At 33.5% G+C, this 15,790-nt stretch overlaps 3 protein-coding genes across 4 annotated transcripts; 2 read left to right on the top strand and 1 right to left on the bottom strand.

Annotated features, from left to right (window-relative positions):
- The first annotated feature begins 4,962 nt into the window (after positions 1–4,962).
- On the top strand, positions 4,963–8,033 carry LOC122609336 (probable disease resistance protein At4g27220). The gene is made up of 2 exons (XM_043782387.1): positions 4,963–6,594; positions 6,816–8,033. The coding sequence occupies exons 1-2, from the start codon at positions 4,963–4,965 to the stop codon at positions 8,031–8,033; spliced, it is 2,850 nt and encodes a 949-aa protein (XP_043638322.1).
- Positions 8,034–9,494: 1,461 nt separating this feature from the next.
- On the top strand, positions 9,495–11,518 carry LOC122608245 (ubiquitin-like-conjugating enzyme ATG10). Of its 2 annotated transcripts, XM_043781331.1 has the most exons (6): positions 9,495–9,516; positions 9,649–9,864; positions 9,963–10,022; positions 10,566–10,668; positions 10,923–11,020; positions 11,163–11,518. In XM_043781331.1, the coding sequence occupies exons 1-6, from the start codon at positions 9,514–9,516 to the stop codon at positions 11,355–11,357; spliced, it is 675 nt and encodes a 224-aa protein (XP_043637266.1). In that variant the 5' UTR covers positions 9,495–9,513; the 3' UTR covers positions 11,358–11,518. The 2 variants fall into 2 exon arrangements, with proteins under 2 accessions (XP_043637266.1, XP_043637267.1); XM_043781332.1 differs by lacking the exon at positions 9,495–9,516 and having other exon boundaries at positions 9,626–9,864.
- On the bottom strand, positions 11,455–15,497 carry LOC122608244 (hemolysin A). Its single transcript, XM_043781330.1, has 9 exons — positions 15,348–15,497; positions 14,183–14,264; positions 13,593–13,672; positions 13,073–13,175; positions 12,816–12,972; positions 12,602–12,730; positions 12,447–12,533; positions 12,278–12,322; positions 11,455–11,830 (listed from the first exon to the last, which is right to left on the bottom strand). Exons 1-9 carry the CDS (start codon positions 15,457–15,459, stop codon positions 11,612–11,614), a joined length of 1,014 nt encoding a protein of 337 aa, XP_043637265.1. The 5' UTR covers positions 15,460–15,497; the 3' UTR covers positions 11,455–11,611.
- Positions 15,498–15,790: the final 293 nt, after the last annotated feature.

A 15,790-nucleotide genomic window follows, 5' to 3' on the forward strand; every position in this document is an offset into this window, starting at 1 on the left:
AAATTGATGTACGAAGATTCACAAAGCAATTGATACACGATGATTTTCATTATCCACGGTGATTTTGAGTGAAGAGAAACATATTGTTTTATCTGTTTTACTTTAATACTTGTTTTATTCTACCTAAAACCTATATATATATATATATATAACATTAAAAAAAAATCAGGCCTCCTAAAAAAACGGGCCTCGGCCCGTTGCCCACCCTTAAGACCGGCCCTGCCGTTTAGTACTTTAGCCTTTCTATCTTTACATGACTTCATTTCTTACACTGCATAACGTGCACAAGGGTTTAATATAAATAGAAGATAGAAAAATGTTAAATATATCCCTTACACTGCATAATAACGTGCATAAAAAGTTTCTACCAATGATGGAGCCAAGTTTTATACTTTGGATGGGCTAAAATTAGGGAGTGAAGCCTACTCGAAAACTATTCAAATTTGATTTGTAAAAAGATCGTTTTAAACCGAGCCTAAACGAGTTCGAGCCGAATTTAAGTTTAGTTATTGACTCGTTTCCTAATCGAGTCCAAGCTACGTAACAAGATTAAGCTTGCGAGCCTAAATGAGTTTATATATACATTTTGATTAACATATATATGAGTTATGATTAACATATATATGACTAACAAGTTTTTTTCAATGACTTTTTGATATTCAAACTTAGCTTTGATCACTTGCTAACCTCGAGTTTTAGCCAAACTCAAGTAAAACATTAAAAAATCAATATGCATTTGTATCTTTTTCAAATAGAAAAAAAAAAGTTCCAAAACTTCTTGTAAAAACATATGATCCAAAGTAACAATATAAGAGATAAAAAATACGAAGTAATAAATTATATGAATAAATAAAACTATCAAATTAAATAAAGATAGATAAAAGGTCATGGATCCTAAACTATCTATAAAAAATATATGATTTTTATAATTATGAGAGTGGAAAAAATCACAAATTCATTAATATTTTTAATGAATAAGTGGATCTTTTATATATTTTTGGGATGGCCAAACACAACCAAAAATTAAAATCCTAAAAAATTCCATATGTAAATATTAGTATTGATGTGCGCTTGGGGTGGGCCTTGGTCCGTCCAAGGTTGTGAGTGGCTTCGCCACTAGTTTGTACTTTTCATATTAAAAGCTAACTTGTAAGTATGCAATTATATAATGCACCTAAACTAATCTAGCAAAACCCTAGAAATTATATTTGAAACATTTTTCTGCTCCCTATATGTATATCAAAATTTGTATGTCTGCTTCTCATTATATATATATATATATATATATAGGGAAAGGAATATGTGGCTATCTTGTACCTAAGCTTGGGTATAGAACCCCTCACATGTCAATTTTTTAAACCATAAAAATCATGAGGGCCATGTGATTTATTTATTTTGCAACAAATATTAAAAAATTAATATGTGAGGGGATCTATACCCAAGCTCGGATACATGATAGCCATATATTCACTTTTCCTATATATATATTGCCGGTAAAATAGAATTGGGCCAGTCAAATTCATAAACAAATAGATCTTGACCATTGAACCTAAAAGTCAATTTTGATTATTTTAAATATGATAACTCTTTTGATTATGTCAATGGGTCCAGGTCGACGGGTTCTAATTGACGGGTAGAAAATACTCAACTCGAACCCGACTTGATATCACAATCGGGATAGAAATCTCAATCTGTACTGTTAATTCATTGACCCGAACCCAACCCATCAACCCAGGATAATCTACCGACGGGTTAAATGGGTTGATGAACTAATTTTAATTCATTCAGGTCATATAGATTGGTAGGTTTGTAGCTGATTGATTTTAGGTCAAACGTGTTATGGGTTTGTGGGTCATATGGTTTGGTTGGTCAACCTATTAAAAAATGTATATAAGTTTTAAATATTTTCAGATTGACAAGTCGACTTGTTAATCGGAAAGGTCTACCCGACTCGAAAGAATCAACTTGGCGGGTTAGGGAGGCAAAAACATGCAAGTCTAACCTAGTTTTTTCGCGTTGGTTTTGGGTTGGATCGAGTATTGATAGCCTCAATATGTTATAGTAAAAAATATAAATGTTAAACTATGATTGAAAAATATTGTATTGTTTTCTTCAAAAACGTTTTTGAAAAACTATGATTTAAACGCGTTTTCTGTTTTCCATGTTTTCTTGAAAAACAAAAATAAAAAACAAGGAGTGTTTTCCTCAACAAAACGCCCCCTTAAAATCTCTTCATAAAGTAGTCATTGTTTGTATTTTCGGATATAAGTTATGAGAAAACAAAACCTAGTCAATATTACTTTCAGGTTCTCTCTACAAATTTCTACTGATTGTAGTTTGATACTTAATCTTGATAGGTATGTAACACTGTGAGTTTTACGTATACATTATAAGCGTTATTGATATCAAGTTTTTTGGCAAACAGTTTATGCTTTTGTTTATTAACTCCCGATTTGCTAATAAGGTTGGTGGTCTGTTAGTAAGGTCATAGAACTTGGGAAAATTTATCAGGGTTCAAATATCACATTTTATATTTGTAGGGGTCACTACAAATCATATTGCATTTGTTCACACTTTTAGGTGAGTGTGAACAAATTAAAAATTTTGTCACGCTTTTTAGTGTGTAGAAATATATTGAATTAAAAGTGTGTGAAAATTTCTTCACACTAAAAAGTGTGTAGAAACAAAAGTTCACACTTTTTAGTGTGAACTTTCATAATTATTTTGTCACACTCCATTTGTCCACGGTAACTAAAAGTTAACGTGAACAAATGAGGTGTGACAAAATAACTATGAAAGTTCACACTAACAAGTGTGAACTTTTATTTATACACACTTTTTAGTGTGGAGAAATTTCTATGTACTTTTAATTCAATATATTTCTACACACTAAAAAGCGTGATAAATTTTTTAATTTGTGCACACTCACCTAAAAGTGTGAACAAATGCAATATTGTTTGTAGTGGGTGGATTATTAGGAAGTTTTTTCGAGAGTACTGAATTTCATCTCATGCATGCATAGTTTGAGCTCTCATAGTATCAAATTGGACGTCACTGTATTTTTTTTGAACGGCAAAGAAAGTATATATACATTGATAATAACATCTAGCAATGAACTAGAAGCTGAATATTACAACAATACAATTCTAGAATTACAATTCGGATCATCTAATCCGAATCGTTCTAAGTTTTTTTTCTTAGTACTTTTATTTAACATATTTGTGTATTCAGAATCCAAATGTTAGTTAAGAACAAGATATGCATCGGAAAGTAAGAACAAATAATATTTTGTTTAATTAGTCTGGGAAAGGTTTGACAGAATGGCTACTGTTAACAAGAGACAGCAGCTTAAAAAGCTTGTGGGTCTCATTCATGAGCATTAGGATCTCCAAGTTTTCTGAGTATAAGATTGACTTACCACTAATCTGGATCTTTATTATAAATGGAAATGCTGAGTGCCAATGATTTCTGATAATTTCATTAAGAGCATCAAAGAAATAAATGTTTTAGGTATTGGTGGTGTCTGAAAGCCCAGCTTCCGATTCATTGAAGCTACTCACAAAACTTAATTTATCTTTAATTAACTAAGTGAATAGTTTCATACAATTTCTCAAATCCACATATTATTGTTGTCTCTCTTTAACATGTTGATAAAAAATTTTCAACATTGGCGATTCAGCAAATTTGATGGTGGTTACAAGTGACAACGATGATTTTGAATATTCAAGTTCCGTTGTTCACCCCTGAAAGCCGAAACCTCTGTTTCTGCTATTCCTTGCTTTGCTCAATATATTCTTCGCTTCATCACATCTATCCTTGTTTGCAACAAAAAAGAAAACTTACTTCATATGATTACTTCATCTCATATCTATCTTTTTAATGAGAATATAAACATAAACATTAAGAAATATATATCCGATATATAAAATATAATTCCCCTCTATTAGATTCTTTCTTCTCTTGTAATTATAAGAAAAGCATATATCCTTCTTTTATCATTATTAACATTATTATTATTATTGTATAAAACAATGTAGCTAATTATCTTCTAATTGATATCCTTCTTCTTACAATACTTTTATTTCCAAAGGCAATATCCTTCATACTTCATTCTTTAACTTTCACTTTCAATCGGATCGAAATTTCTAGCAATATATCTTGAGGGTTAATTTCAAATTTACTGTGTTTCATTGGCGGTTGTGGGATTCTCGCATCAGTAACTATTTGGTAAGTAACTTCCCATTTGAATAACTATTGTCTAACACTGCATTCTTGATTGTGTCCCATTTTGAAATAAGGATAGAAAAGGAAATAATTGGAAATTATGATAATGATCCGCAATAGTTATGTGATTTGATTATGCCGTGTACATTACTTTTTAGTGTTTTAACCGTAGCCACAGAACCACATGAAAATTCAGCTCGTACACGACCAAAAGACACATCTAACATAATCGCATACAAACGCTACTGTTGTTACATATAACATCAAAATCGAACGAATTGCAACAATGTGGGCAATGCATAAATGAGAAAAGTGTTCAAAAGATTACTAGTCTGTGGTGCTAGCATTACCCTAGAGATATCTTCTAAGCTTTAATTTCATCTTGTAATTCTCTTATCCTTGTCACTAGATCTTGTACTTCTTAAATTGCAAACAATTAACTAAAGAGTAACCTAATGCTTGAAATGAGTACATATAAATATATATTAATTCACGCCACGGGCGACTAGTACAAAATGTGCAAAATACCTATACTCACTCCACGGGCGACTGGTACAAAATGTACATATCTGCCTCCTACATGACCAATTAATAAAGAAACTCTAATTGATTTGCATTTTCCTTTAATCAAATCTGTATCATCATCTGACTTTCCTTTTTTCAGTCTTCATTGTTGATTGCTGTCTTTGGCACAACTGTTTATTGCTTATATATCTACACACCATCATAAAACTAAGAATGGGGGAGCCGGTCGTTAGTTCCCTGATTGGGAAAGTTGTGGACTTGTTGTTTGGTCCAGCTATTAAGGAGATTAGTTACATGTGGAATTGCGAAGAAAATGTTAAAATGTTGAAGAATGAAGTTGAAAACCTCAAAGTTATGAGGGGAGAGATTCAACAACTAATAGATATCGCCAATTGTAAAGGAGATAATCTCAAACATGGTGTAGAAGATTGGTTAACGAAGGCAGGTGACGAAATATCCAACGCAGAGGAATTTCTTGAGTGCGAAGCAAATGACAACAAGACGTGCTTCAATATAAGAATGTGTGCTAACTTGGGAACCCTTTACCATTACGGTAAGATGGCAACAAAGATGGCGCTTTCACTTTCACGACGCCAAGTAAGCGGCAAGTCTTACGAAAGTGGTGTCTCTGTTTATACTCCTGCACTCGGACCACTAGATGTTTATGAAAACAAAGATCTTGATGATATTCAGACCCACAATACCGCTTTGAATGAAATCATTGCAGCCATAAAAGATGAAAACGTACAAATCATTGGAATATATGGATTAGGTGGTGTTGGCAAAACTACATTAGCCAAGGAAGTTGTTGTAAGAGTAAAGCATCTGTTTGCTCATGTTGCATTTATAACTGTCTCACAAAGTGTAGACATTGAGAGGATTAAAAAAGACGGTGAAGATGCAACAAAGAGAATAGCAAAGGGGGAGAAGGTTTTAATTTTATTAGATGACGTTTGGGAGAAACTTAACCTCGAAGAATTATGCATTCCGTGTGGGAGTAAGCATAAGAATTCTAAAATTTTATTGACGTCTAGAAGTGAAAAAGTGTGCCAGAAAATGAATGCCCAAAGTAAAATTTATGTAGACTCTTTGCCAAAAAAAGAGGCATGGATTCTTTTCAAACGTGTGGTTGGTGAAAAATTGGAAACCGATACCAATTTGAAACCTGTTGCAGAGGAGGTTGCTAAAGAGTGTGGTGGATTGCCACTCCTCATTCAAGCTGTAGGGAATGCTTTGAAAGATGAAAGCATCAACTCATGGAAAGCGGCTCTTTCTCGACTAAAGAAACCTGCATCATCAGAAATAGATTCAGATATAGAGAAAGCATTTACTAGTTTGAAGCTAAGCTATGAGTATCTTAAAAGTGAAGAAGCCAAGACGTGCTTCTTACTCTGTAGCATGTTCCCTGATGACTATACTATTTCGTTGGAAGACTTGGTATATTGTATGGTGGGTCTAAACAAGTTTGATGACCTAGAGAGCATGGAGGATGCAAGAAATAGGGTTCGAAATGTAGTCAATATGCTCACATCCTCTTGTTTGTTATTGAATTTGGAGGATGATAAAGGTTTCACCAAAATGCATGATGTTGTTCGTGATGTGGCATTGATAATTGCATCTCAAGGCAATACCAAATTTCTGGTGAAAGCTGGGCAAGGTTTAATTGAATGGCTACCAAGAGACACTAGTTTAGAAAGATATACGGGTATCTCACTTATGTATAATAAGATCCGCAAATTTCCTGATTATAAGGTAAACATACCACACCTTGAGATTTTCCTTGTTTCTAGGAATGATTTGTCAATGATTTCTGATGAATTGATTGGGTGCATGAAAAAAGTAAAGGTATTAGATTTCTCGTGGAATAATATGTCAACCTTGGTACAATCATTTCAACTCCTCACAAAACTTCGTACACTCAATCTTAGTGGAAATAAATCTCTCCATGAAATTCGACACTTGGGGAGTTAAAAGACCTTGAGATCCTATTTTTAAATGAAACTGGAATCATTGAAATTCCTAAAGAGATTTCCCAATTAGTAAACTTGAGAGTGCTTGAAGTTAAGGGTTGTGTGGATCTATCCCGCATAACAAGTGGTGTTATATCAGCGCTATGGAGATTGGAAGAATTATGCATTGAATTTACGTTGAAGTTTAAAGGAGCTTCTGATTGTATTGTTGAGGTAATGAACTTGTTGAAGCTCACATACATCGACTTACAAGTTCCAAGTATTGATGATATTCCTGCTCATGGACAAGGTTTAATTTATGAAAATTTGAAAGAATTTGTGATTCAAATAGGAAACTGCAATCTATACACTCTCCTCATCAATCATTCCATCTCATGGTCAGGATGGTCAGGTCGCTTGTTACGTCGTTGGTCAGGTCGTCATTTGGTTCTTTCAAGAGTACATCTTGGAAATTCATTAGTGAAGAAGCTAAAGAAATTGATTGAGGGAAGTCGTCCTATTACAATTCTAAATGGAATTGAAAACTTAAATAATATGATGCCGACCCTTAATGATGAATGTTTCAATAAGTTAGAGTATATTCAGTTCAATGATTGCCCTAATGTGTCATGCTTAGTGGGTGATGATATAACGTGTCATGGGAAAGAAAGGAAGACAAATGAAATGTTTTTCAAGGAACTTAAAACCCTTAGATTGAATAATCTAAAGAATTTGGAGGTATTGTGGAAATGCCAAGATGAATATATAAGTTTTATGAATCTAGTGTCAATTTCTATCTTTGGTTGTCATAAGCTAAAAAGGGTATTCACGGTGAGTGTAGCACAAGGCCTTGTCAATCTCAAGTACCTGTCTATTAGAAATTGTGGAGATTTAGAAGAAGTGATTTGGGGTGGAGATGATGAATCTAGAAAAATTATTGTGTTTCCTTCCCTAACCCAGATATCCCTTTTGGTTCTATGGAAACTCAAAAGCTTCTATTCAGGGAGCAAGGATAGTAGTATTAAATATCCATCTTTGGTTAATGTTAAAATGGAATTATTCCAAAGCATGAAGATATGGGGAACTGGAATTCATGAAACACCCAACCTCAAAACATTGGTTTTTGAATATTTTGATGATGTGCAAGTTCTTGATGGACCCAATGCCATAAATGAAGCGATAAAAGAATATTGGAGAATACGTACCGAGAGAGTACGATTAAGGATCACCGAAAGGGTTGATCCACCAGAAGATATGTCGAGTAACATGGGTGGATGCACATTAGTGGCATCTCCTTTCTTCTATCGATCCAGGTGCACACATTTTAGCTTTTGATTTTCTATTATTTAAATAAAGGAAAACAAAACATAACTCTTACATAGTATTAACTGGAAAAAACGACCAACTTCAAGAGTTTTTTTTGTAATTAATTCAGTTATGGACAATAACTGAAAATCTTGTTAAGTTAAGAGAAAAAAAAATTTCTCTAAAGAGAAATATTTGTAAAAGTTATTTTTCTTATATCTAATAACGAAACTCCGTTGCATAGACAATTAGGCATCCACAAACTAAGATGAATTTTTATTTTATTTTCCAATCATCCGTATTTTTCAGTGGAGTGGATTTACATAATAATTGTATATGGAATAGTTGGCGGTACTAATTTTTATTTTTATTATTGTTTTACGCAGAAAGAATATAGTAATGGAAAGCCATACATGAACAAATATAAAGAAAGATAATTAAAGCTTCGACGGAAGAGGATGCTTCAGAGAGAAGAGGATGATAAATTTTTTGATGCTTCTTATAGAGTTATAGTGACAACACTAAGTGAAGTGGATAGTTTTAGGCCGATAAAAAGTGCATGATATTCAATAGAATTGGTACATTTCTAACATCATTTAAAATTATTATCAACTTTGAAGACTAAAATATTAAGTTTGAATGTTAACTTTTAATTTTAATCTAAAAATTAAAGATAATCTAACTTTCATTATAAAATTGAATAAACTTTAGAAGATTATCGATAAGTTAGGCTGTATTCTTGAGTTTTATTTTGAAGAGATAAGAAAAGAAAAGGTAAGAAATTTTTAGTTTTTGTATTTTTGAGTTTTTGTTTTAAAAGAAAGGGAAGGGAAAGAAAGGGAAAAATAGAGTGTTTTGATCCCAAAACTTTCTTGCCACTTTTGTCAAGATTTGGAAAGAAAAGTGGTTAAATTATTATTATACCCCTCAAACTTATATAAAGGTTTTAATTACTACAAGGCTATAAATGTAAAATTGTATCTTTTTACCCTTTCTTTTTCTTTCCTTCTAACTCAAGAATACATTCAACTATCAACTTTCTTTTCTTTTCTTTCAACTCGAGAATACATCTTTTTTATGTAAATTTTTATATTTTCTTCCTCTATCCAATTTTCTCCTTTATTTTCTTTTAATAAAAACTCAAGAATACAGTATAAAAGTTACTATGTTGATTTTTATTATTCAAATTATTTTAAATAGAGTAATGATATTAGTATCGGTACGACCCGTTATTGTCATTCTCGCCGCTGCCATTCCACGTCTCATCGCGCGGTCAATATGAGTGCTATACTTAGTAAACAAACTCTAATAAATAAAAGAAAATCCTGACTTTTTTTATTGGTTAATAAGTAGTCCATTTGTGGTTCAAATAACAAATCATTATCCATAAACCGGTCGGGTCAAAAGGGTATCCAGACGCACGTGCGTTCATCTTCTTGCCTGAATACTCATTATCCATAAACGGGTCGGGTCAAATCATATAATTTTTTTTGGATAAATTTATACTTATATGGTAAATACAATAGCTTTTTTCTCAATTAAATATACTGATCGGCTGTTAAAAGAAAAAAAAAATCAATAGCTTTCCCACCTTGTGTAGTTTTGTCACCAGTTTTTTTTTTTTTTTTTTTTCAATTCGAGGTAGGTTGTAATGGCAAACTGTGATGGAAGTCTTTCATCAATAACTGATTTCCAGATTGCTGCAAATGTTTTTTCTGAAAAATGGAAGATTTTTAATCATGGTTTTCCTGAGTGGGAGTGGATTGATTGTTCAAACAGATTGTTAGGAGGGTTTGTAGGCCGTGGCGTTGCCGACGGATATTTGTCGTTACAGAATTTGCTGTTACATACACCCCTGAAGGTGTGACATCATATATATATATATATATATATATATTGCAAAAAAGATTGCATACAATGTAATGTGACATGTTATCTGACAGTTGGTTTCATGTGCAGGTTGAACTTGATGAAGTTAGTACCGACGATATTGAAGAACCGTTTGATAATGCCACTTTGGTATATATACGCAGTCTTACACTTTGATTATGAATTGTTTGATTATGTGACAAATATCAGATAGAGTATTGGAACTTGAAAATGTACGTAAAATATACTCGTATATAAGTTGGACGGGATATAAATGAGTTAATTTGGGATATGTTTTTAGCTTTAACGGGTTATGTTACAAAATTTTGGTATAGCGGAAAGTGGAAATGGTTAAACAAGCTGACAGTTGCCTTATAATTGTCTTTAATGCGTACAATTTACTAAGATCGTTTTATTTTTAAAGTTTGATTATCATTGTAATAATATGGTTATCATACTTATCAAGCAGACTAATACACATTTGAAAATTGTTAAAACAAAAATGAGTTTTGGACTTCTAGGTCAAACTGTATTAAAAAGTTGTCGACTTTGAGATGTTACCCAACTTGCCTGACCCACCCGTTTTGCTACCTCTAGGTAAAACTGATTCTATACTTTTCTGCTACCTTGTACTGCTCATGAGTAATAACTTTGACATAGATAATGAAGTTGTATGAGTTTGAAATTTGCAAGGTGCAGAGCACTTCAAATGATGATGGACATCGATATGATTTCCATGTAGTGTACAGTGCTTCATACAGGGTTCCAGTCCTCTACTTTCGTGCATACAGTAGTGGTAAGTTGATCCATATCTATACGTAAATTAAATCTGACCTGTTGCTATACATTTGGTGCAATGAAAACCCTCTGTTTGGGTTCTTAAATTATTTCCTAAGCGTCAAAATCTTTGCTGCTTTTTTTGGTTTCCCTCTTTCAGATTTTTCTGGAAAGTGAACTACTTTTGTTTCTGTATTATGGCACATATAGTCAAAAATTGATGCACAGTCAGTCTTTATGGATTTCGATACTGATTGCTTGTCAAGTGTGTAGATGGACAACCCTTGAACCTCGATGAAATTGAAAAGAACCTACCAACCAAATCTGCCGAGGTGCTGACAGAATCCAAATGGACCTTCATTACTCAAGAAGTAAGTCACTATGTTTGTTGGGTCTTGAATTTCTATTGCATGTAAAATAAAAAAGACACATTTAGATCTTTTGATGCAGACCAAACCTACTCGCTTTATCAACACCACTGAAACTTTTATGTATACATATTCTCAAATACAGGAACATCCGTATCTGAATAAACCATGGTACACATTACATCCATGTGGGACGAGCGAATGGATGAAGTTACTTCTTGCAGGTGATAAATCGACGACTAAAAGTGGAACAGAGCGATACTTGGTATCTTGGTTTTCAGTCGTCGGGCAAGTGTTTGGGCTGAAGTTACCTCTTGATATGCTGAAAAGCATCAATTAACTTCCATGTTTTCAATAGCAATGAAACTCATGATATTTGTCACAAAATAGAGTAGTTGAACTTGTAGCCTTGTAGAGTTGTAGGTACTTGTATGGAATGGTAGTTTGCTTATTGCCTTGCAAAAATTCATTATTAACTCAAAAAAAATATTTCAACTTAAATTGTTACCACAAAAATTTACACAAACTGCGGTCTGCAACCTGATTGTTTTCATTATACAATATGTATCTACTCTATTGTAAATAATCAATATTTTAGTCTGCTGTGACCCGTGAATCGGCACTTTTCTCTGTTGTGACTGGTAAATCAGCATTTTTCTCTGTTGTAACGGGTGCATCCACACTTTTCTCTGTTGTTCTGCTAAAACAGGCCAAGAATTCTATGTTTCCTTCAGCACCTTTTATAGGAGACTCTATCCAGCCCGTGCATTGGAAACCAAGATCTTCTATACCCTTCACGATCCTCTCACGCACCTGAACCACAATAATTAGTCAAGCAAGTTCTGTATATGAAGATCGACATGTTGCAAAATTGACAGGTCTGCGTAACGGATTAATTTCCAGCCTCGGTTATAAGCAGTTTTTTTTAGTCAGCACACACCAATTTTTGCCAAAAAATCTTAAATTTTTTTGATATATCACTAATGTGTATTATATGTATACAAAAATTATATTATTTCAACTTTTTTGAATGAAATGATTTCAGAGGTTTATCCATCAAAAAGTAAAATTGGCCATAAATTTCAGCTAACCATTCGACATGTTTCATCAGGAGCTATGTTTTTTTCATTATATTCCTTTGGCCCAGAAAACGAAAAAGGTCAATCAACCTTTAGGAATTCTATAGATGAATCGTTTGCGATGTAGCTAAAGGAATAAAACTAGTGTGACTTAACAAAAGTAAAGGGACCAGCTACATACCTCTTGATGAACCAAGGGATCTCTCACAATCCCACCTCCTCCCACCTGTCAACAAAATTGAAATTATCGTACATTATCATCAGCTTGACATATTGACATGTTAGGAATTTTGTACAGCAGTACAGATGCAAAATTGATATAAACTGGGCATCATCAGACTTTTTCTTACCTGTGATCTTCGAGCCTCAAATTGAGGTTTAATTAGGGTAATCAGTGTAGCCTCTTCTTTCATCAGATTGATAACAGCAGGCATGACCTACGCAAGAGAGATTAGTGAGGAAACAAGTATTTGATACTGTATCTAATTGCTCATATAATGCTCACCAAAAGTATAGAAATGAATGAGAGATCCAAAGTCACCAAGTCAACTTTCTGAGGAAGCTCAGTTAGATATCTCAAGTTAGTCCTCTCAATAACAGATACACGCTCATCTGTACGAATTTTTTCTGCAACCTGTGTACAAAATAGCTTAAAGATAAACCCATAAAGTTCTTATTCATATAATTAATATTTCCTATTTATCTATAAGTGGCAGTACCTGTCCGTAACCTACATCAACACCATAAACAAAAGAAGCGCCATGCTGAAGCAAGCAATCAGTAAACCCGCCGGTCGACAGCCCGGAGTCAAGAGCCACTTTCCCCTTCACATCGACACCTAATTGTTCAAGTGCAGCTTCTAACTTATGTCCTGCTCTAAAGTAAAATTCAATTTAACAAAAGTGAAAGATTATAAGGACAGTTTTTTTTTTTTATATATATATATAAAAAGCAAGTTGTATGGGAGAGTAATCACCTACATACATATTTTGGTATTTGCGCCTTGATCACCACAATCGCTTTGTCAGAGACGGGGTGTCCAGCTTTAGTTACAACTCTTCCATCAACAAGTACCTTGCCTAAGGTACAAATTTACATATACACAGGAATATGGTTAGTTTTCAGTAGAGGTGATGATTTCGACCCATTTTAAGGTCAATTCAACTTATGTTTTATCTGATTAAACAGATAGAATAGAAAAGCTAACTAAAAAGGAAATAATCAAAAGTCACCCAAAATGTAGATTTACACATAAAGCCATCCATATCATTAGCTCAAGCTATTAGTAAATTATAACCTATTATCATTATCTCACACTCCAATTATTTATAAAAATATTAATGACGTGGACAAACTGTTTCGGGTCAACTAGCCAGACTTAACCCGTACGAAAATTACGTGGTTTGACCCGTTACCCAACCCCCCTAACCTCCCAAATTGCTACCTCAGTTTTAGGAACAAGTATAAAGAAAACACATTATAATAAGATGAGCTACCTTGTAGGATCCATGATTGAATGTAATTTCGACTATATTGCTGAAACCTATCCAGACATACTTCATCCAGTCTCTTCTTCCTATTAACATAATCGAGAAAACAGGTGTGACACAATGGATGGCATCCCATATATATTTGATAAACATAGCTCTCAAATAGTCAAATTAAAGATGGAAATGAATTGCCACGATAATGAGATTCAGATTGCATGAACGGATCATTTCTACAGCCACCAATAATCCCCTTTCAGAAAAAAAGGCAACACCCCATATTCTAAAATGACTACAAAACTATTTTTCTTTCTGTAATCACAAAATTATTTTTAAAGGCTTGAACTAAGTCACCTTTGAGTCTCGATTAGTTTTGGTCGCACCATCAACTGTGAAACTAAAATAGTAATAAGCTATAGCTTAGATGATGAGCAAAAGGCCAATAATCATACACAAACCTATGGCACATATATTTCGTAATGACTATATTATAAGATCAGTTTTTGGAGCAACTTAGAAGCATAAATTTCACTCATTAATAGGAAGTTCAAGTACCATATGATTGATCTTCAATCATCAAGAGAGATAGAGTTACTCACTTCTTTGATGCTATAACTTTTGGGGATTTCATAGATGCAAAGCTTCTTATCGGACAATCTTTACGAGCCGTTGTCCGACTCACTGTTTTTCATTGTATAAGTAGTCCAAAATCAGTATCCATCAAGTAAAAGATAAATCATCATAACTTAAAATATATTTATTTTTGCTCTTCAGGAACTACAATTGCATAAACACACACACATCAAGTACATATTCAGGAACTACAATTGCCAGGCCAAGAAACAAAAGTTAATAAGGTTTACTGATTAGAACAACTACGTACTTTTTCATTTGTCACTTCCGCCCAATTAAGTCGTTAAGATCGTTGCAGGTTTCGTTTTGATCATTCAAAGATTCTCTTTTTTTCAAAGAGAAATGATGTTTCCAAAATTATACTTTATAACTTAATGTTACATTTAGGCACAAAAGTAACTTAAGGGACAGAAATACTTGACTTAACAAAGTTTTCGTCAACTCAAGGGACACAAAATAATATTCCGATAACCTAACCGGACAGAAAAACTTGCATGGCCCAAAAGGGACAAATTAGAAAGTGTAATTGGTTAGCTTATTTTTCTGATTATTAGCTAATTTGTGTTTGGCTTTTCTTCTACATGCCCTTCTTTGTGGCTTATATTTAAGTTTATGAGCTTATAAAGCCTGAAAATAAATCGGTTTATCGAATATCGCCCGAATCCAAATAAGCTAATAAGCTCCAACATAAGCTAATCCAAACTGGGTTGGATAAGTGGTTGGAGTTCTTGCCTCTGAAAACAGATGTCATGGGTTCGATCCTCATGCCCAGCAAGGCTGGAGGTCCTTTTCTACCTTTGGTAGAACCTGGAAGCAGCCTCTCTACCTTTGGTAGGGGTAAGGCTGTCTACATCTCAACCTCCCCCATACACCGTCTAAGACGGTATTGGGACCCAAAACTCGTAGAAGACGGCATTGGGAGTTACTTACTTTTTTATAAGCTAATCCAAACAAGCTTAAGACTAACAAAAATGTGTTTGATCAAGATTTAACAAAACTACATGTCAAGATTGAATAACAACAATTTAAATTACCTATTTAAACAAAAGCGTGTTAGAAAACATGAAAAAGTAACATACTTTATGTTAATTTCTACTCAAGATTCTTAGAAATAATACAAGAAAGTGTTACCTGGGTGATAAGAGAAGTTAGTATGCTGGGAAAACAACAAGATTTCATTGGTAGAAGTAAGCCACACACAACGGCGGAATAACGGCAGCTTTGACAGTTGCAGCAGCGCCATTGATGATGATGGTGTTTTGTCGGTGTGGTGGGTTTGTATGTTTGGAGTGACAGTGTTAACTCAATCAGACATGAAATGGGCTAATATTAGCCCATTGTTTCATGTTATTGGGCTCGTTTTTATCGTTGAGAAATGTTTATTGAGCTTTTTGTTTGAGGAAATCTCTTTCAAGTTTGGAAGACCAACTTTTGTTCTACAAGCCCAATGCCAAGCTTGATTTAATTATTTTAGCAATATTTAGAAGTATGATGGTAAAAAAAAAATGATGTGTATATATGAATAAATATTAGAAATCTATTTTAGTACCTTGATTCAAAAAAAAGTATGTAGT

Source organism: Erigeron canadensis, chromosome 7, assembly GCF_010389155.1.
Source record: "Erigeron canadensis isolate Cc75 chromosome 7, C_canadensis_v1, whole genome shotgun sequence".
Classification (NCBI taxonomy): domain Eukaryota; kingdom Viridiplantae; phylum Streptophyta; class Magnoliopsida; order Asterales; family Asteraceae; genus Erigeron; species Erigeron canadensis.